Raw genomic sequence first — 19,924 nt, 5'->3', positions numbered from 1 at the left:
TTCTTTTTAAAAGTCTGGAACGGATTAATCCATTTTGCATTACTTTCTATGGGAAAGCGTGCCTTGGTTTTGGAACTAACTTTCGGAACTGATTAAGTCTGAGAACCAAGGTATCACTGTACCTGGTTCTGTTAGCAGAAGCCAGCACAACATAGTTTTCCACCCCTCTGCCCATGCCTCTCCCCAATCCACTCTGGAAGGTTGGGAGAATCTCTAGAACAGCACATGAGGGAAGGAGAGTGAAGGGCCATTCCTTAGCACAATGTTGAATCTTCAGGAGGAGCGAGGAGGAAGTCCCAGTGCGCTAGTGGGAGTCCTTGTGCTGGCTTCCCTTTTCTTCTTGAGGGTGTTGGGGGAGAGGAAAGTTATTTTGCGCCAGCGGAAGATGGTTGCATGAGTGGAACGGCCCTGCTGGATACAACCCTGTGACTCCACTTATCACATTATACAGCTTTGTACAATAAATATGCATAAGAAAGCTTCCGTTCTTATGAATGTATCTGAAGAACTGTATCAGAGGTGACACAAAATGAAGTTTCAGAACTAAAGGAAGACTTAAGAAGTCATGGGGGCAGGATGCAGTACAATCCTAAGACTAACATCCCATTAAGTTCAATGGGGCTTATGCACATATAAATGTACTTTGGACTTAACAGTGCATGCTTTAAAAATAATAATAAGAGGGGGTTATTCATAAATAACTATTCATAGCACTGCAGCTAAAAAACTTGCAACTTGTAAACTGAGCCCCCTTATGAAACACAATTTGAGTAAGGAGGAAAAATATCTGGGGTCGCTGAATAACTTCTAGCTCTGTCAGTGTGCCAGTAGAAATAATTAAAGCTGGAATGCTAAATATAGTGAAGAACAAGGCTTGCTGATCAGGGATGAGCATGGTTTCTGCAAAAGGAATGTGTACAGCCATGATGTTTTGGTGCAAAGACTCAATTTTTTTTGGCAAAGTTCCTTACTTAAATATTCTTTGGGAAACTACAGCCATAGGATGCAGATAGGCTTCTTTTTTTCTTTTCTCCTTATGACAGTCTCACATTTTTATGGCCCTGGGTTGCAGTGCGAGTGTCGTTTCCCCTGCATTCAAGGGAATTAAAGACTTTGTTTCACGGATTCATAAAGAGAACAGAAACCAGCTGTTACATCCCCCCATTTCTTGATTTGGGGAAACATTTGGATATGGTAGTACTGAATTCGGTTTTGTAAATGGAATAAACCAACAAAAATGTTTTGATTCCTCCCCGGCTGCCTGAAATGTGTCTCTATGAAGGGCATGGGAAGGGAAGAGGAGGGGAAAGGGGAAAGGATAACAATTGTCTTAAGAGAAAGAGTTGGGGTGGCGGGGCGGGGGGTGGTTGGAAAAGGCTGCTGAGCTTTTGCTTTCTAATCCTGAAAGAATAGTCCTATTACTCTCCCCAAACCTCAGCCCCCTCCCATTCTCTCACCCCCTCCCTGGAGAAGAATTGGTCACTGCACAGCTGTGCAAGAGAGAAAAATATATTTATATATATAAGAGAATCTGCCATTCTGAATTGGTTTGTGGGGCTGGACAAAACCTCATTGTGTGCTTTATCTGCCCAGAAGAGAATGGGCCCACAGTCTTTGCCTGGCAGGGCCTCTGCCTTTGGTTAACTGTGGTCAGATAACTGTAACTTCATTTAGATACTGTAATGTGTGTGTGTGTTTGAGGCATTATATTATTGATTGTGAGCGCATCTGGAGAAAAACAGAAATATTAATCCTCTCCCTGCCTGTTCAGAAGAAAAAAGGGAGAAAGTTTAGAGGTTTTGCAAACCCAAGTTAAAAATTAAAGTCTGTAGCAATTTCCCCCCTCTTCCTTCCTTTCTTTTTTTTGAAATATATATTTGAATAGATTTGACTGACAAAGATGCACCATTAGGGAGATGTCTCTGAAAAAAACTTGGACCCAGTGCTAATTGCAATGATTTTAAACCTATTTACTCAGAAGTTACTTGCAGGGAGTTTACTGGGACTTACTTTCTACCATAGCAAGCACGCTTGCATAACATCGATGCAGAAGTGAGTCACCAGATCCAGCAAGGCTTATCTGAAACAGAAGGTAGAACATTCAGCAATGAACACAATAAGACATTTTGAAATCATTTTTGTTTTCATTGTTTTGTCTTTTACCTGTATTTCCACACATGCTATTTGCATTTAGTAAGTTGGGTAAAAGCCTCAGCGCCTAGGGCTTGCCGATCGAAAGGTTGGCGGTTCGAATCCCCGAGGCGGGGTGCGCTCCCGCTGCTCGGTCCCAGCGCCTGCCAACCTAGCAGTTTGAAAGCACTCCCGGGTGCAAGTAGATAAATAGGGACCGCTTTATAGTGGGAAGGTAAACGGCGTTCCGTGTGCTGCGCTGGCTCGCCAGATGCAGCTTGTCACGCTGGCCACGTGACCCGGAAGTGTCTGCGGACAGCGCTGGCCCCCGGCCTCTTGAGTGAGATGGGCGCACAACCCCAGAGTCTGTCAAGACTGGCCCGTACGGGCAGGGGTACCTTTACCTTTAAATTAGAATTAGAATTTCCTCTATGGCAGTTGCATGAGACACACGATAATGTCCTTTCTTTGAGTCATTTCTCTCAACAATGTAAACTTGATTTCAGGTTAGACTTGGATATAAAAGTTTGGGTGCCCTATTGGCTAAGTAAACCCTTTGCCACCATTGAACTGAGTACAGTATGGACTTTTACAGTATTACTCTGTGTTAAATGCATGTCAGTGTAAGGTCGTTTTGCTTCCTATCTCAATATTTGTATTAGTAAAATAAAATTACTTCAGCAAGGCCCTTATACCATATTTTGGCTTGGATTCCAAGCCACCTTACCCTTGGAACACCCTCCTTTCAGATGTCAAAAAGATAAAGAACTATATAACTTTTAGAAGACATCTGAAGACAGCCCTGTATTGGGAAGTTTATGATGTTTGATGTTTTGTTATATTTAGATATATTCTGTAAGCCATCCAGACTGGCTGTGGAAACTCAGCCAGATGGGTGATGTATAAATAATAAAATTACTTTTATTACAGTATTATTATTATTATTATTATCATCATCATCATCATCATCTCATCAACACAGCACCATAGAAGGTGATAATCCCATTCTCCATGTTGAGTTCTGCAGTGTGCACATGCATTTCATGAGAATTTCTCTCCTGCCTACTTGAAGTGGCTTACAATATACGGAAAATATAATAAAACAGACAAGAGCTACAAAGAATGGTTGGGAGTATTTACAAGTTTCTACCCAGGCCTTAGTTATTTTCATTGCTACTCTGCTTCTGAATCTCTGAGTCACAACAGATCTCAGAGGAAACAACTGCGGTTCATAAATGGCTGTCAGAGCAGCCAGTTCTTTGCCTCTCACAGGCCAGGGCTTCTTCATGCAGGCTGTGGCTGCTTCTGTGTCTCTTTGCAGCTTCTGGCTCTGGGAGCAGATTCAAGAAGCACTGGAAGAGCAAAGATATGTTTTCAAAGACATGTGTGCATATGGCATGCACATGTACATAGTAGAGTGTCGGTGTTCAGCCCTGGCCAGACCTTAAATGTCAGAGAAGTGGAGCAGGACCCTCCAGCAGATCACCATGCTGCCAATGACCACAAAGAACCAATGTTTCCAAATATCCCTGCTTGAGAGCTAGAGGTCCCTACAGCAGTTGCCTGGGTTACTGGTCAGCACTGTCTCTCTATGTCTCTGTTTCTCCCTGTCTCCAATTTCTCCAAGAGCAGAGGAGTCAGAAAGTCAGGCAGAAGCTTCAGAGCTGTCTCCAAAGTACCTAGTTAGTAGCACATAAGACTACTTAGATGTCAGGGGAAGAACCCATAGAAGCACCTGCCTAGATGAGGGTCTGCCTGTTAGTCAAGGCGGGGTGAAGACTCCTAAATTCCTATTTTGAGCTGCTTTGTTGCTGAAGCAACAGCTCCTCCCAAAGCTGCAGCTTTATTGAACTGAGGAAACAGACAGGGAAGCTCTTAGCTTCAGCAGAGTTTGTAGAGTATTTTTTGTCTCCATTTTGCTTGTTTGTTAAGTCACTGGTTTATGCCATTAACTTACATCAACTTGAAAAATCCAAGAAATAGGGAAGGAAAAGAAGTCAGATCTGAAAGAAAGGAAATGTAAACTTTTACAAACTCTTAAAACATCTATAGATTCATATAGTCATCGAGTTCTGACTTGAAATTGTCCAACAATGGCAACAACAAAAAGGCTGCCTCATTCAAAATTAGTTTGTAGTTGTATCTGCAGGTCATTCCAAAGTATGGCTCATGGGCTGCAATAGTTGCACCATGAAAAACTATTTTGCACCTGGTTGATGGACCTCAGGGTTTTGATGTCTGCCTATATACCGTACACCTTCTTGTGGCTTAGATGCCATGGCTGGTTTGAAGAAGAAGAAGTTCAGTAACAGACAGAAGTGAAGAGCGCCTGTCAGTCTTCTCTTCTCCAACCTAAACATACCCAACTTCTTCAACCATTCCTCATAAGGCTTGATTTGCAGATCTTCTTGGTCACCCTCCTCTGCACATGTTCCAGCCTGTCAATATGCTTCTTAAATTGTGGTGCCCAGAACTGGAGATACAATAGCCATCTTCAAATATCTAAAGGGCTGTCACACGGGAAATGGAGCAAGCTCCGGAGGGTAGGACCGGAACCAATGGATTCAAGTTACAAGAACAGAGATTCCTACTAAACATCAGGAAGAGCTTTCTGACAGTAAGAACTATTTAACAGTGCAACAAACTCTCTTGCAAGGTGGTGGACTCTCATTCACTGGAGAGTTTTAAGCAAAGGTTGGATAGCCATCTGTCAGGGATGATTTAGTCTCTTCCAGGGTCTCTGTGATTCTATGTGAAGGTGAGTCAAAACAAGAATCCTGTAAGTTGACCCCCTCATCCTGAAAAAGAGCTCTCCATTCCGCCTCCCCCCCCAAAAAAAAATTTCTGGTGGTGAGATGATCACATGAACAAGGGTGAAAATGTTCCCTTCCTTTAAAGTGACAACCACCAGTGTAAAAGATAGTTTACTGCCATAAGGGGATGGATTATATTGTTGTGCTGATGTGGAAAAAATCCCTTTCACCTTCAGTGGGCAATAAATCAGAGGGGTGGGGAAAGAGGAATGTGGTGTGGGTTTTCTGGAGATACAAACTGTCCTTAAAATTCTGAAGGTCATCAGGCTTCAGACACTAGCCATGTATTAAGATTTGAAGGAGGAACTGAAGGGGGTTGTGGGATGCAGATCTTTACTTGCATCTATGTAACAGAAAGTGCTTGAGCTATTATTAGGTACCGCAATTGCTGTACCAAACTGACATCTCATGCTAGTGCAGCAATTCATAGCCAGACTGGACATTGGCTGAGTAACATGCCATTGTTTCTACTTATCAGAGCTGGAGGAAAGTAAAATATGCACGTGTACCTGCCTAAAATGTTGCTCAAATTCATTTTAATCTTTAGCTAATTTTTTATTAGCACAAGATTTCACTGATTAGAACCTCTAAAATGTAACTTCTGAAAAAATAATCGGCTGTAACCTGTGGAAGTGAATACAGCCACATGTATATTTACTTAGAGAAAATCTCACTTCGTTCCATGTAAGAGGGCACAGAAATGCACAGCCAGACTTAAAAGGCTGCAATCCTAAACTCACTTAGTGGTGCTCCCTGGATGTTGGAGAGTGCCTCCCTCCAAAGTTCAGGGGTGATGGGAACTGTAGTCCAGGCACATCTGGAGAACACCAATTTGGCTACCTCTGTACCAGGAAATCAGTCCCATTACCCTTCATAGGTCTTACTCTCAGGTAAATATAATGTGTACATTTAAAGGTAAAGGTAAAGGGACCCCTGACCATTAGGTCTAGTCGTGACCGACTCTGGGGTTGCGGTGCTCATCTCGCTTTATTGGCCGAGGGAGCCGGCGTTTGTCCACAGACAGCTTCCGGGTCATGTGGCCAGCATGACTAAGCCACTTCTGGCGAACCAGAGCAGCACACGGAAACGCCGTTTACCTTCCCGCTGGAGCGGTACCTATTTATCTACTTGCACTTTGTGTTTTCGAACTGCTAGGTTGGCAGGAGCAGGGACCGAGCAACGGGAGCTCACCCCGTCACAGGGATTCGAACCGCCGACCTTCTGATTGGCAAGTCCTAGGCTCTGTGGTTTAACCCACAGCGCCACCTGTGTCCCAATGTGTACATTTACCTGAGAGTAAATGTGCACTGCCTGCAAGACAACTACTCCACTATAATTCATTAAATTCCTAAAATAATACATGACATTTATCAAGTTCTAAGGAAGCTTTTATTTGAAATCCTATGCCTAGAGGGTAAATTCTTTCTAGTATTTGGCAGTCACTTCCAGGTACTGTATTACCTTTCTAAGGTCCCCACAAACTATTTTACAAGTATATGTGAAAACTAAAGGTAACTTATGAATGCTCCAAACCCAGGTTTGCTAAATCATACCCTCTGGGAGGCTGGGTTTCATGGTGGCTCCCTTTACAAGCTGAGTAGCAAATACAGATATGCCAGTGTGAGTGACCCTAAACTGTAACTCTTCTTTATTGTCTGCCTTCTGCTCACCCTGTTTGATTGGGCCAGTTGCTTGTTTGCTCTGTGTGTGTGTCTTGCGGCCATGTCGATTCTCCAAGGCAGCTTTCAATACCATCAACCATAAGGGTACGAATGCTGGATATGTGAATGTGGGCAGGATGCCCCGTAAGACCCTCCCCCCCCCCATGCTGTTCACGGACAAAGGTCTCCCTCACTATGACAGCTGTGCAAGATTCAATTTATATCCTGCCTCTCTCCCGAGGCGGCTTACAACATTTTAAAAACATCACTACAAAATATAAAGTAATAAAAACAAACTAGCTTCCTGAAGTAGAAAAATAGTATAAAAAAGAGTGGCAGATAAGATTGATGAACTATGCTGAGATGGCAAAACTGACAGGAAGAATCAGAAACCAGGAAGGTCTTTAATTAAGAAGAAGGAAAGTTTATAATTTATTTGAAAAACTACTGCAAACAATTACATACATTGGTAGGATTGACAGAAAACTTGTAGCAAAAATTTGAACTATGGAATGTCAAAGGATTTATAAGAATAGAGTTATGAAAGAGATGCCGAGGGGAAAATCATTATATTAAGATCCACAATGGGGGGGGGAGTCAAAGGGGATTATATGTTTATGTTTTTAATTTGTTTGTTTATGTGAAATAAAAACTGCAAAAAACAAAACAAAAAACTAGCTGAAAAGAGTAGTTAGAATACAATAAAACACATTTAGAAAGAGCATTATGATACCAATCGGAGAGAGGAACCTCGCGTGCAGGGTGGCTAAATGTGGCCCTCGGGTCCTACCTGGCCATTGGAATGCTGTCCAGGCCGCAGCCTGCCCTGGCCCTACCTCACACCCTCTTTGAATGGTTTTGCCTGGATGGAATGTGTACTTCAATGATGTCTTTTGTTTGAATGGAGGATAGAAAAGGATGTGCAAGATTGTGTGGAAACTATCACTTACTGTACAAAGTTAAAATTTACATTAGTTGCTCTATGCACTCTTGCTTCTAGCCCTCCCTGCCCACCACTGACATATGCCCCCCGAAACAAATGTGGTCCTTGCGCAGGCAAAGGTTTCCCTCCCCAGGATTAAATGATAGGGCAGATACATGCATACATTTTTGACTCAGAGCTCCACCATATATTCAAAGCACATCCTGACACACATTAAGAGCATATGACTCCCCCGCTAAAAAATAATAATCCTGGGAACTGTAGTTTGTAAAGGGTACTGGGTGCGAAGAAAACTACCATTCCCAGAACTCTTTGGGGGAAGTCATGTGCATTGAATGCACTTTAAATGTCTGAACTGAATGATCCCTCTCTCAGATATCCGCGTGTGTTCCTTACACAAAAATGTGGCAATCTAGACTTGCCGCTTTCCGGGCCACTTTTGCCTATCCCTCTGAGCGGCGCCCCGGACCTAATCGTAACCTTGGGGGAGGGGTGGCGCCGCGGGGCAAGGCTTTAAGGCGCTCCCATTTGGAACTGGAAAGGCGTAGTATAAATCCTTCGAGGAATAAAGAAGCCAATAAACAACCCTTCGGCGGGGGGAGGAAACCCCAGGCCCGCCGTAACCCCGCGGAGGCCCTCGCTGCTCGGCGCGCCCTCTAGCTTGGCCCCAGGCAACGCCAGCTCCGGCCGGCGGAGTTGCAGGAGCCCTGGAGGCGGCCGCGAGAGGAGCGGGAGGCGGAGGCGGCGGCGGGGAGAAGGGGCGGAGGGCGTGAGGGGAGAGGCCGGGGCGTCCGCACAGAGCCAGAGCGCACCAGCGGCAACAGCAGCAGCAGCAGCAGCCCGCCGAAGTTGAGTGCCAAGCGGCGTGGCAGAGGCCGGTGCGCGGCGGCCGCCGGGGAAGGCTGCTGGGGGCGCGTCTCCCCGGGGGAAGCGCGCCGGCTCCTGAGCGGGAGGAAAGGGAACGAGAGAGGGGGGCATACTCACCTCAGCGCAAGCGGGTCAAGCGGGGCCACAGCCCGGGCAGCGCGGCCGACAGCAGGGTCACTTGCGGGGCGCGCGCTCCGTTCCGCGGCTCGGGGCGCCCTGGCCGGGGGGATGCCCCCCTGCGGGCTCGGAGACTAGCCCGGCCGCTTGGTGCATGGCACAGCTATGGAGGTGGTGGACGAGAAGGAGGCTCTGCGGCGCTTCTTCGAAGGTAGGTGAGCGCCAAGGCGGCGCACGCGGCGCGGCGGGACGCCGAGCTCGACGCCCGCGCCGTTTCTCGTTCCCCCTTGAGCGGCGTTGTTTATTCGGAGGTCCGCCACAAGAGCTGCCCCGACGGCGCCGCGTGCCCGCCGGCGGCCCCCCTCAGCGCGACGCGCGTCGGGCGGCAAAGTTTTGTGAGCGAAAGGGTGCGGGGACTTCTCTGAACTGCAGGAAGTTTTGACGAAGGGGCTGTTGTTTTAAAAAGGGTTTCAAAAGTTGTGACGCCGCAAACTTCCCTCCAAAGACCGAGGGCTTCCCGTCGTGGCTCTCCGAATGAGGGATCCGGGTACCGATTCTGCCCCCAGGCCAAAGAGTTGTTGCCCTAAAGTTATTTTCTCTTTCTCAAAACACACGTATAAAGTTCACTTTTCTCTCTCACTCAGAAAGGTACTTTCCAGACTTAATCAAAACTGAGAGTAAGAATCCTGTGGTGGTAATTGACACTAATTAAGAGATAGATGGATGGAGTAAGAAGAATCCATGAGGGAAACTATATCACACGTTGCAAGTACCTTTTGTAAATGCTCCTGTTTGCAGGTGTGTAGATGACCTGGGAGCCTTACAGAAATGGGTTGAGGAAGATGTGAATTGGACACATATTGAAGCTTTCACAAAAGCAGTTCACAACAAAAGGGGGGGGGGAGAGATCCTTGCCAAATTGTGTGATAAATTCCAGAGAGGCACATGTGTCATAAGTAGTTGTGTGAATTGTCCTCAGTCTCTGCCTCTCGGACAAAGAAGTCTTCCAGACATAAGCCAATGAGATGCCCAACTTCTTCTAGTTCAAGGCCTTGTTCATTGCTCTGCCTTCATTACCTTTCCCCAAGGGCGTAGCCATGTTAGTTTCTTGTAGCAAAAGCAATCCCAGAGTCATACTGTACCTTATTATTCACTGTCCCACCATGTATTCGTAACATCCTGTATTGTGTCTTTGTCACGAATTTTTATTCTTAACAGCTGTTTGGAGTACCAGTCTTAGCAGAAGAGCAGTTTATAAAAATAAATGTCAGCCACCAGTACAAAGCAGGGTACTGGTGCCTTTTCCTGTAGCACACTGCCAACTGCCACAGGTGAAATATCAGCATGAACCTATTCTCCATTGTGTACATGGGAGTACATGCATCAGACATATTTGTCTCCACTTTTTATTTGTCTACACTTGAAAGGTGTATTCCTAATATATATATTTTAAAGATATGTGAGGGCCAAACTGCATGTTACATGAGAGGGGGTCATGTGTTTAGATTGTCTGGGTTTCCCCCCATTTTTATAATGCACCTGGGAATTTCTAAATTGATTGGATTTGTGATCTCTGATTAGAAAATGGGATGTTTGACCCTTTCCCTGTTATGGTTTCCCAAAATAAGTCCCACCCAACCCCCCTCCCTCCCTGAAGCTGCTATTAGTCCTCACAGGAGAAAAGTGTGTTATCGTTGTTGTTACTCTGAAAAGCTAACAGCAGCCTGGAAAGTGGTGGCTTTCATTAACCATTTGGTAAAATATTAAAGTCTTGAACTTGAGCGTTGGTTTTTTAGAAGGGAGCACAATGCCTTTTGCCTTTGGGAATCCTTTCCCAGTTTTTCTCTCTCCTCTTCGTGTATCCCCAACATCACTTCCCTTATTTCTACATTTGTGTTCTGTGTTTCCTATTTTCATTCCTGTATCCTTCTCTTTTCTATGGTTTCCCCAATCCTATGATTTTTCTTGCTTTTCTTCCTCTATAACCTTTCCATACACCTTTTTATTTGTGGTTCCAGATTAACTGGCAAAACTGCCTTATTTTTTACTAATGATGTACCCTTTGCACATCCCCAGATGTGATGAAATTCTGCACTTCAGATCTAACCACCTTTACCTATTGCACATAGGGATACTATCCTACACAATTAATTATTAAGACATGCCCAGTACACTTCTGTTGTTGACAGGCTGAATATAATCTTCCACGGACTTAAGGGTCAGTTTAATACATTGATCAAGCCTGGGATTTGACATCACTTTGCACTCTTCCTTGCTTCCGAGAGTTAAGCACACTAATGATGTTGCCAACGTCCTCACATGCTGTGATGTGGCAGATTAACCTGAATGCAGGTTTATGTAGAAGTGGTAGAGTACAGTAACAAAGCTGTCTGTGGAAGCATGTAGAGCAGACCTTACGGGTCCACAAACCAAACCCTAAAAATGTGCTTAAGTCATAGCTGCCCTTCATCAGATGACCTGTGTGTAATTGTGAACTGACGTAGCCTAGTGGCTAAGAGTGCAATCTAATAAAGCCCCTAGTTCACTGGGTGGCCTTAGCCATGCCTTTTATTCTCTCATCCACAGCCTCCTGTCTTCACATAGGGATGATAATACTGGCTTGCTGTACAGGTCTCTTGTAAACATTGCTTAAGATAAAGTGTTGTGTGACTTTCTCTCGACCCTTGCAGTTTGGTGCAGTATATAAATACAATTATATAATGAAGATTCAGCCTCAAATGAAAAAGAAATTTCACGTTTATGAACAATTTTTGCAACAATTCTTATTTTGAGTCCCGTCCTTAAGCTTGTGTAGTTTGGAAGGACTCGAGGCTGAAACAAAACCCCATCAGTGCAAGATGGCTTAATACCAGTAATTAAAAATGAACGTAGTCTGTATCCTCTTCCATCTTCTGTTTCCCACCATGAAGCCTTCTTTTGCCTGAAATGCTTTAACATGTGAGTAGTAAAGAGTTGTCGAATTGATCTTTATTAAATGACAGACTGACATGCAACAGACTAACAAGGCTAACCCTCTGGAATTTATTAAAAGGGACTGTTTTTATGTCCACTTAGCTAGATCGGCAGTATGTAGCTGTGTTTTTAGTTTGTCTAATGCTTAGGCACACTTCATAGTATCGGCTCTTCCTGACTCTTGTTTTTGTGCCTATTCAGCCTAGCAGTAATAGTGCCTAATTTTGAAAGGGGCTACAACAGGGGTCAGCAACCTTTTTCAGCCGTGGGCTGGTCCACTGTCCCTCAGACTATGTGGTGGGCTGGACTATATTTTTTTTTTTGGGGGGGGAATGAATGAATTCCTATGCCCCACAAATAACCCAGAGATGCATTTTAAATAAAAGGACACATTCTACTCATGTAAAAACACGCTGATTCCCGAACTGTCCGCGGGCCGGATTGAGAAGGCGATTGGGCCGCATCTGGCCCACAGGCAGTGGCGTAGCATGGGGGGTGCAGGGGGGCCCGGCCGCACCGGGCGCAACATCTGGGGGTTAGGGAAAATCCACGGGTTAGGGGGCGCAAATCCACGGGTTAGGGGCGCAAATTACTTGCCTTGCCCCGGGTGCTGACAACCCACGCTACGCCACTGCCCACAGGTCTTAGGTTGCCTACCCCTGGGCTACAGCTTTGTGCCAGGGAGACATTTAGCAGATATTGCTTGCCCAACAAAGAAAACAGGGGTGGGTTGTGTGGAAATCCTTAAAGTAGTATTTGATGGAGAACTTTATCAGGTGAAGCTTTTTGCCTGAAATGCAAATGTTTCTAAACATTCAGACTCAAATTTTGGCAGCCTTGCCTCAGCCAAAGTGTCTTACAGTGCAATCCTCTACCTGCCTGCTCTGAAGTAAGTCTCATTGAGCTCCATAGGACTTACTCCAAGGTGACTGGGTATTGGATTGGAGACTTCATGTTTTGATTAGTTCCTTTTATCCACTTGCTTTCAGAGACTGTGACTGTCAGTTACATCTTCCTGATTCTACTTTCTAGGGAAATGAAATTTGACAAAAGCTACTCTACTATATTTCTCCTCCAGTTTTGCTGATGATTAAGCTTTTGACAAGTAGGACACTTTTTAGTACCTGCAAGTTGTGTAATTTCCTTTTTGAGTGTGTAAATTTCATAAAGGTTTGGAGGATGGTTTCTTTATTTCCTATGCATTGTATTTACATTTGATTTGAACAGAGTCTGTAGCTGTACGATAGGTGAAGATGTGAAGGAAATGCTTACCAAAAAAGGAACATTATGCCTTCTATGCCTGCCTGTCTTGCTCTAATCTTCTCAGGTGGTTGATTTTCCAAAATCTTGATATCTTGAGTTAGTTCAGAATCCCTGCGAGATGGTCTTGGGAGTACTATAACATGCATTCAGACAAATGTATACTCCTTGTAGCTTGTGAGTTTGCTCACAAATGATGTTTGAATTGGGTTTTGCTTTTCCCTTATCTGTATTGCGAATATAAAGATTACATTGGCTAGAATGTACACTTGATTTAGAAATGGCTTCTCTTGCGTTTGACCTCACATGAACAACATCCACGAAAAGCTTTTTTGGTATGATTTCTGAATCCATTTTGAGTTGATCTGCAAGACAAAGTGTTGTTAATGATATATATTTGATGCCTAAAATGCAACTTTAAAATATCTCTAAAAGATGGGAAGTTTATATTGATTTGATTTAAGAATAGCCCCGTGAGGTCAGACAAAAAAATGGTCAGTCTATGTCAGCCCAGCAGTTAATTCCCTGCCTCTCCTACTAATGTTAGCCAAGTCGAGATAGTTAAGAAAGATTTAACAGGTATAGCAAGCACGCTCATAATCAGCTCTTTGAGCTTACATCTTCCCCTTGCCCATCACAGAAAGATTGTAAGCAGCCTTGGGGGTTTCACACACTCACTTTCACTCTCTCATGCACTTCCTCAATGTGGGTAGAGGTAAACACTCAAGCTAGAAGATTTTATGGCAGTGGAAGCTAATATGGTGTCCTTCAGATGTTGACAAATGCCGGGTCACTTGGCCTGAAAGCAAGCTAAGTGCTGCAACCCCATAGTTGTCTTCGACTGGACTTAACCATCTGGGGTGGGGTGGGGTTGGACTCACAACTCCATCAGTGCTAGTCAGCATGGTCCATGGTCAGGGACAATAGGAGCTGTAGTCAGAAATGTCTGGAGGCCATTCTCCCCCTCTTTCCTACTAAATCAGGCTTCTTGGATACTCACTGGAGATCTGACCATTTCAATGAATATTAAGTGGGTACATGCCTAATAGCACAATTCCCACCCTGTTCTTGGAATCTGGAATTGGGTTACTGGTACAAACCACCTTTTCAAAGTGCTGAGACTTGGGAGTGGGGGGCGGATGGGACAGATCACTTAAACAAACATGGAGGTTGATCATCTTTACATTAGCAAGCAAGGCAAACAAAGGTAAGTTTATATGACTGTTTTCTCAATAATTTAAATAAGTTCAGCCCAGAGAGAGCTCTGTCTTCCTTCTCCTCCTCCTCCTCCATGAGACTGCATACTGACAGTGCAGAAGAGCCGAACCCTCTCTGCCCACCCCAGCTATTCAACTTCTGTGGAGTTCAGCTTTTAAACACCAGCAGCAAATGGAGGCCTTTGCGGTCTTGCAAGTAAGGCTCCCCTCCAAGATTATGAATTGCTTGGAAGGTAGCATATATATATATATATATATATATATATATATATATCCATTTATACAAAATTTATTTATTTATTTTTTAAAAATTAAAAATATATTTTGAAAACAGAGGTAGCCGATGAGGCGACCTCCAGATGTTGTGGTCTGCAAACCCTGTCTCCGCTGGCCATAGGCCACTCCATCTGAGGCTGCTGGAGTCCAGCAACATCCTGAGGGCACCATGTTGACTACCCCTGGCCTTAAAGACATGAGACCTGCTGGATCAGACCAATGGCACATCTAATTCAGCAAACCCTGTCCAACAGCAGCCAATCAGAATGTCCAGGAAAAAACCACGTGCATCTTGTGAAGGCTGCTGCCTTCCCAATTGTTTGTCCTCTAGGAATTGTTACTAAGTGATATACCACATCAGAACATAGAGGCCCCATTTAACCACTGTGGCTGATAGCCATTGATTTGGAAGATCCCTTCACTTCTTTAACACACGATATAAAATACAACATTAATACATTAATCAAAAATAAAGCAGCATAAAATGAGACGAGGCAGGTAAAAAACAACACTTAAAAACACAGCAAGTACAAGGTGTAGGAGAGGGAAAAAAAGAAGTAATTCCAGACTCAAAAAGGTATTAGTTTCAACACAAGGTGAACTTACCTAGAGTGGTGTTTCAAAATTGTGATGCTCTAACTGAAAATACTGTCTTATATGCCCCTGCTTGTCTAAACTCTTCATGTTCCCTCACACTTGGAGTAGTTTCTTACCACATAAGCTTGCCTGGCTAGTAGGCAGTCCTTGGGGTAGTCTGTTTCCGAGTAATTAAGGGAGTTAAAAATTAAGATCAGCACCAGGACTTGGGTTTGAAAATGGGCAGTGAGTCAGTGTGTTTGTTTTAAAACTGGAAAAATGTGTTCCATACTACTTGTAACAGTTAGCAATTAACTGTGTAGTTTTTGAACTGTCTCCAAGGGCAGTCCCATGTACAGTGCATTGTGGTAATCCAGCTGAGATGTTACCTGAATGTGAAGAACTTTGCCCAATCTATCTTTATCCAGGATAGAGCATAGCTGGCATGCCAATTATAACTTCATGCCGTCAAGGCTCCTTGGTTCTATAAGGGTAAGACCAAATCTATAACACTTTGACTATGAACCTGGTCCTTAAGGATGAGAGGAATAAAATCTTACCTAGTTTTGGTCAGCCATCACCTACTGAGCTTCAGTTTATTGGTCCTTTTTCTAGTCTGTTACTGATTCCAGACATCAGTTTAACACTGTTGTTTTATCCTCTATGAACATAACTAGGTGCCAAATTAATCTAAGCTTGTTGCTGTTGCTACATTCTGTGACAATTTCATAAATGAACTGTGTGTAGTATGAAATACTGACAATTAGATATAAGATATGTGATTTTATGCTGCAAATAGTGTTTTAAGGCACATTCTGAAATCAGTAATGTCCACTCCCATGAGAGAATTTACTTTCCCTGCTGGATGGAGCACCTCCTGATGCCTTTCTGAGAATTGGGGTTGTTTGTTTAGACAGGGGCAGTGTTCAAAATCCTTATTTATAGTAAGCGTCAAGGTTTTGGAGATTCTAGCATTACAACGGAGAGCTTCCTCTCTAATTATCAGGATGAGGTCTGAAGGCACCTGAGGCTGAAGCTAAGAAGGTCTAGGTCTGGTCAGTGTCTGGATGGATAACTGGCCTGGTGACCACATGTGCACTGTCTTGGGCTTCATGATAGAAAGAAGGTGGTATATAATATAAGAAAATAAGACTATTACGGACTCATGAATGGACTGCTCTTTTGTGAGTAGGGTTATGGATTTGGGCATCACTACTTCTGGTTGCAGGGATGCGGGTGGCGCTGTGGTCTAAACCACAGAGCCTAGGGCTTGCCGATCGGAAGGTCGGCAGTTCGAATACCCGCGACAGGGTGAACTCCTGTTGCTCGGTCCCAGCTCTTGCCCACCTAGCAGTTCGAAAGCACGTCAAAGTGCAAGTAGATAAATAGGTACCGCTCTGGCGGGAAGGTAAATGACATTTCCGTGCACTGCTCTGGTTTGCCAGAAGCAGCGTAGTCATGCTGGCCACATGACCCGGAAAGCTGTCTGCGGACAAAAGCTGGCTCCCTTGGCCTATAGAGCGAGATGAGCGTGCAACCCCAGAGTCGTCCATGACTGGACCTAATGGTCAGGGGTTCCTTTACCTTTACCTTTACTTCTGGTTGCAGAGCAGTACAACCCACATACTGTGTGGCGAGGAAATAGTTATTTCAAACTGGCTGTGTTTTAGTATTTTTGCTTGTGATGGTCTTTTCTAAATTCTTTTTATTGTTTTAGAGAACCACCTCAGAACTAATTAAAGATATTTAATTGGCTCCCTAGAAATGGAATTTTCACCACATCTAACCCTACAGTAAGCAGTTCAATTCATTCTATGCCATTTCAGAATTAAGCTTCTTTCCAATATCTATATGTATATTAGCACGGGTGGAATCTATGTATCTTTGAAGGCTGATGGTCCTGTGGGCAGGGAAGGATTGAGTGTAAGGAGGAAAGATAGAGGGATATAGGTGTCTAGTAGCTCACCGAAGAATGCTTTGGAAAGATCTCTGAATTACAGCTGGAAAAAGCTCTGATTCTTACCTGCTTGTGTGGGTTGCTTGGGTGACTTGCTATTGGGATAGATATTTTTTACCTTTAGACTGGGGCTGAGGGTGTGACCTCTAGTTCTGTGAATGTTCATCTCTTTAGATCAATAATCTCCAGTCTTTTCGGCCCAGGACTCTCCTTTAAATCCATCCTGCAACACGAAGCCAACTGTTAATGTCTGTTTCTCCTCCTGGTCTTCCTCAGGGGTATCCGATTCTGAGGAAGATGGTGTTCCTGTATCTTTAACTGGAATTCCTTCAAGAAGGAATTTTGGAAAATGGAGCCTGTGATGCAGGGGTATAAAAAATGTACCTGCTGAAATATCCTCTGTTAAACAGCATTTGAAAGTGCAATTGTTGTCGTCACCCGCCTGTTCCGAGAGACAATGGAGTGTGCCCCTGAAGGTGAAGTCAAACTGCTGTGTTAGTAGCACTGAAGTAACCTCCCCAAGGCACAAGCCTGGGCAGTGTGTATGGGGGTCTTGGACTGCCTAGGCGACAAGACCTGCCCCCCCCCCCCAGCCTCGCTGAAGTGGTCCAAAGGAAAGCAGAGCAATATTTTTGGCGCCAGCTTGGCTGCAGGAGTTGTAGAAAGGAAGCATACAAGATGCCATCCAACTGCCTTAGGAACTCCACTCTGGATTTGTGTAGGAGTTACTCCTTAGCCTTTTCTTTTCCTGAAGATATCCTGCAAGGCAGTGTAGATTTAGGATCAGAGTTTCCTTCTCCTAGATGGCCCACCTTCCCAGGTTGATGAGCCCCATCTGCCCCTCACTTCCCTCTGCAGCACATGCAGAAACTGTCTTCTTGACCCTTGGACCTTCTGTTGGTTTCATCCTCTCAATCTGCTGCAGCCTGTCTTTGCATGTAGGGACCCTAAAGGAAATAATGGTGGAGGGTCTGACACAACACCAATACCCCAGATCAGGGATGAGTAACCTGTTATTGGATTCCAGCTCCCATCATGCTGGGCTGGGGCTGATGAGAGTTGAAGTCAAGCAATATTTAGAGGGCCACAAGCCCTGCATCCCTTCTCTAGATAGTGTTGATACAGAACGTGGCCCAGCACAGAATCCTTCATTGTCTTGTTCACTCATTGCCAGAGAATAAGGACCTGCTGTTCCAAGTACAAATAGCAAGAGGCAAGAAAAAGATGAAAGTGAGAGTAATTTCAGTGTTGGGGCAAAATGGAAGCGAACAAGGAGTAGAGTTAAATGTATTGATGTCACACCGACATACATGGAATGGCTTCCCCACATTCTTCTGTTTTCTAGATAGCGGAGAGAGTATAGATCAAGATATTTCTGAGATCTAGTATCTGTTTTGTTCTGTACGGTGAAATTGCATTGAGAGGGAGACTGAAAACAGTGTTGGCCATAGCATCTTAACTCAGTATTCTGGTTTCGGGTTAGCTAAACTTTGGGGAGTATTTACTGGCATATTGCCTAAGTTTAGATGAGGTCGGTGGGGGGAGTCATAAGAGAAGGAATGTGTGCAGAGGTTAAAAGTGGTGGGTTTGAGGCTTTTTCACAAGGAAGGTAAAGCACTTAATTTCAGTCTGTCCATGCTGTTCAGGGAGTGTTTACATAGAGCGTTTGTATTTTATATCAAAGAGAGGGTGGAGAGTATTTGGGGGTGGTGGGGAGGGAGAGAGAGAGAGAGAGAGAGAGAGAGAGAGAGAGAGAGAGAGAGAGAAGTACTGCCTGACCCTTGGCTGGCATTCTCTGAAAACCCTACCTTCCTCTCCGCCTAACACTCACGTAAAGGAAACAGTTACAGCAGAGCTTAGCTATTCAGGATCCCTCTCGCTCTCTTGGCTAATTTATGAGATAAGAGGTTGTTAAAGAATGTGTATCAGGAAAGATGTGCAGAGCAGCTTAAAAAGAAGAACAAACGGTGTATGGGGGGATGGAGTTGGACGAGTAGCTTGGCAACTCTCTGAAAGCTTTAATAGGGTAGGGAGAGAGGGGCGCTGGAGACGAGGTAGAATAAGAAATTCCAAAGTTTGTAAAACTAAAGGGTTTCTGCAGCGCTGTTGCAGCCAGGAGTCAAATGTACTGGCTAAATACAAAGGAGTCATGTCTCTGTTCAGCTGGTGGAAATGAAACCCAGTTCCTTCAATCAATGGCATGGGGAAAATAGTACTTTATAGCAGTCAAGAATCTTGGCACTTCAAAGCCATTTGCCAAGTGTAAAAGTCTCTAAAGCACCTGCGTTCATGCACACCGTCATTCCTGCTCAGGTAGTTTCCTATAACTTTGCTGTTGACATTGCTAGTTTCTTCTCTGTGGGGCCTGGAAGTGTCTGAGAAGGGCGTATGTTACAACAGGAGTATGTTATCGGTGTGTGAAGGAGAGTGTTTGTATTGGTGAATGTTTTAAGGCAGAGTGTGAGTTTATTTGCAGAGTCATTTGGGTACTTTAAGGATAGTTATATTGTGATCTTTTTACTGTAGGGATTTTGTCTGGTGATCTTAACTTCTACACTGCTCTGAGACCCAGAACTGCAGTCCTAAACCCGTTTGCATACATCACAGTGAGGTCAATAGATTTGGAAGTATGTGCTTTTAAAACAGAGGTAGCTGGCTCCCAGGTTGGGGGCCTGACCTGGTTTCACAAACAAACTATTTTGCTCCCACAAGACCCAACCTGTTTTGGCAGTGGCAACAAAAAGAGAAAATAAGTTAAAGTAGACACGGAGCTGGGATGGGAAAAGCCCTGCACCATGATGGAATGCAAATAGCCCTGTCCCTGGTCATTGGCCTGATCATTTGAGCAGAGAGCGAGTGATAATCCCCCCTCCCCTAATCTGCTTGGATCAGCTGAGGAGGGGGGCTGTTTGGCTGTAGGGTAGCCACACCAACTTTTCTTGATGCTCCCTGTTGACATGCAGTCCCTGAAGGCTTGGCCCTTGACCTGCAGCCCTTGAACAAGCCATCCCTGTTTTAAAGAGCCACTGGTCTTCTGCTGCATCACAGAAACCACAGGGACCAGCCTAACTTCCCACAGAGCAAGACAAATGCTTCCCGAATCTCATTCTTCCATCCAGATCAAATGTGGTGTT

The 19,924-nt window shown here is 44.5% G+C and overlaps 1 protein-coding gene across 3 annotated transcripts in view; it reads left to right on the top strand.

Moving 5' to 3' along the window:
• The first annotated feature begins 8,650 nt into the window (after positions 1 to 8,650).
• The window catches only part of MYRF (myelin regulatory factor), a 91,249-nt gene continuing 79,975 nt past the window's right edge, over positions 8,651 to 19,924 (top strand). For all 3 annotated transcript variants that reach the window (XM_053396773.1, XM_053396780.1, XM_053396759.1), the window contains exon 1: positions 8,651 to 8,742. In XM_053396773.1, the coding sequence (XP_053252748.1) occupies positions 8,697 to 8,742 (46 nt within the window). In that variant the 5' untranslated portion in view covers positions 8,651 to 8,696. The remainder of the gene's footprint in view (positions 8,743 to 19,924) is intronic.

Source organism: Podarcis raffonei, chromosome 1 (assembly GCF_027172205.1).
Source record: "Podarcis raffonei isolate rPodRaf1 chromosome 1, rPodRaf1.pri, whole genome shotgun sequence".
In the NCBI taxonomy this organism is placed as follows: Eukaryota; Metazoa; Chordata; class Lepidosauria; order Squamata; family Lacertidae; genus Podarcis; species Podarcis raffonei.
Note: the sequence above shows the minus strand (reverse complement) of the source record. Positions and strands in the feature narration are given on the sequence as shown.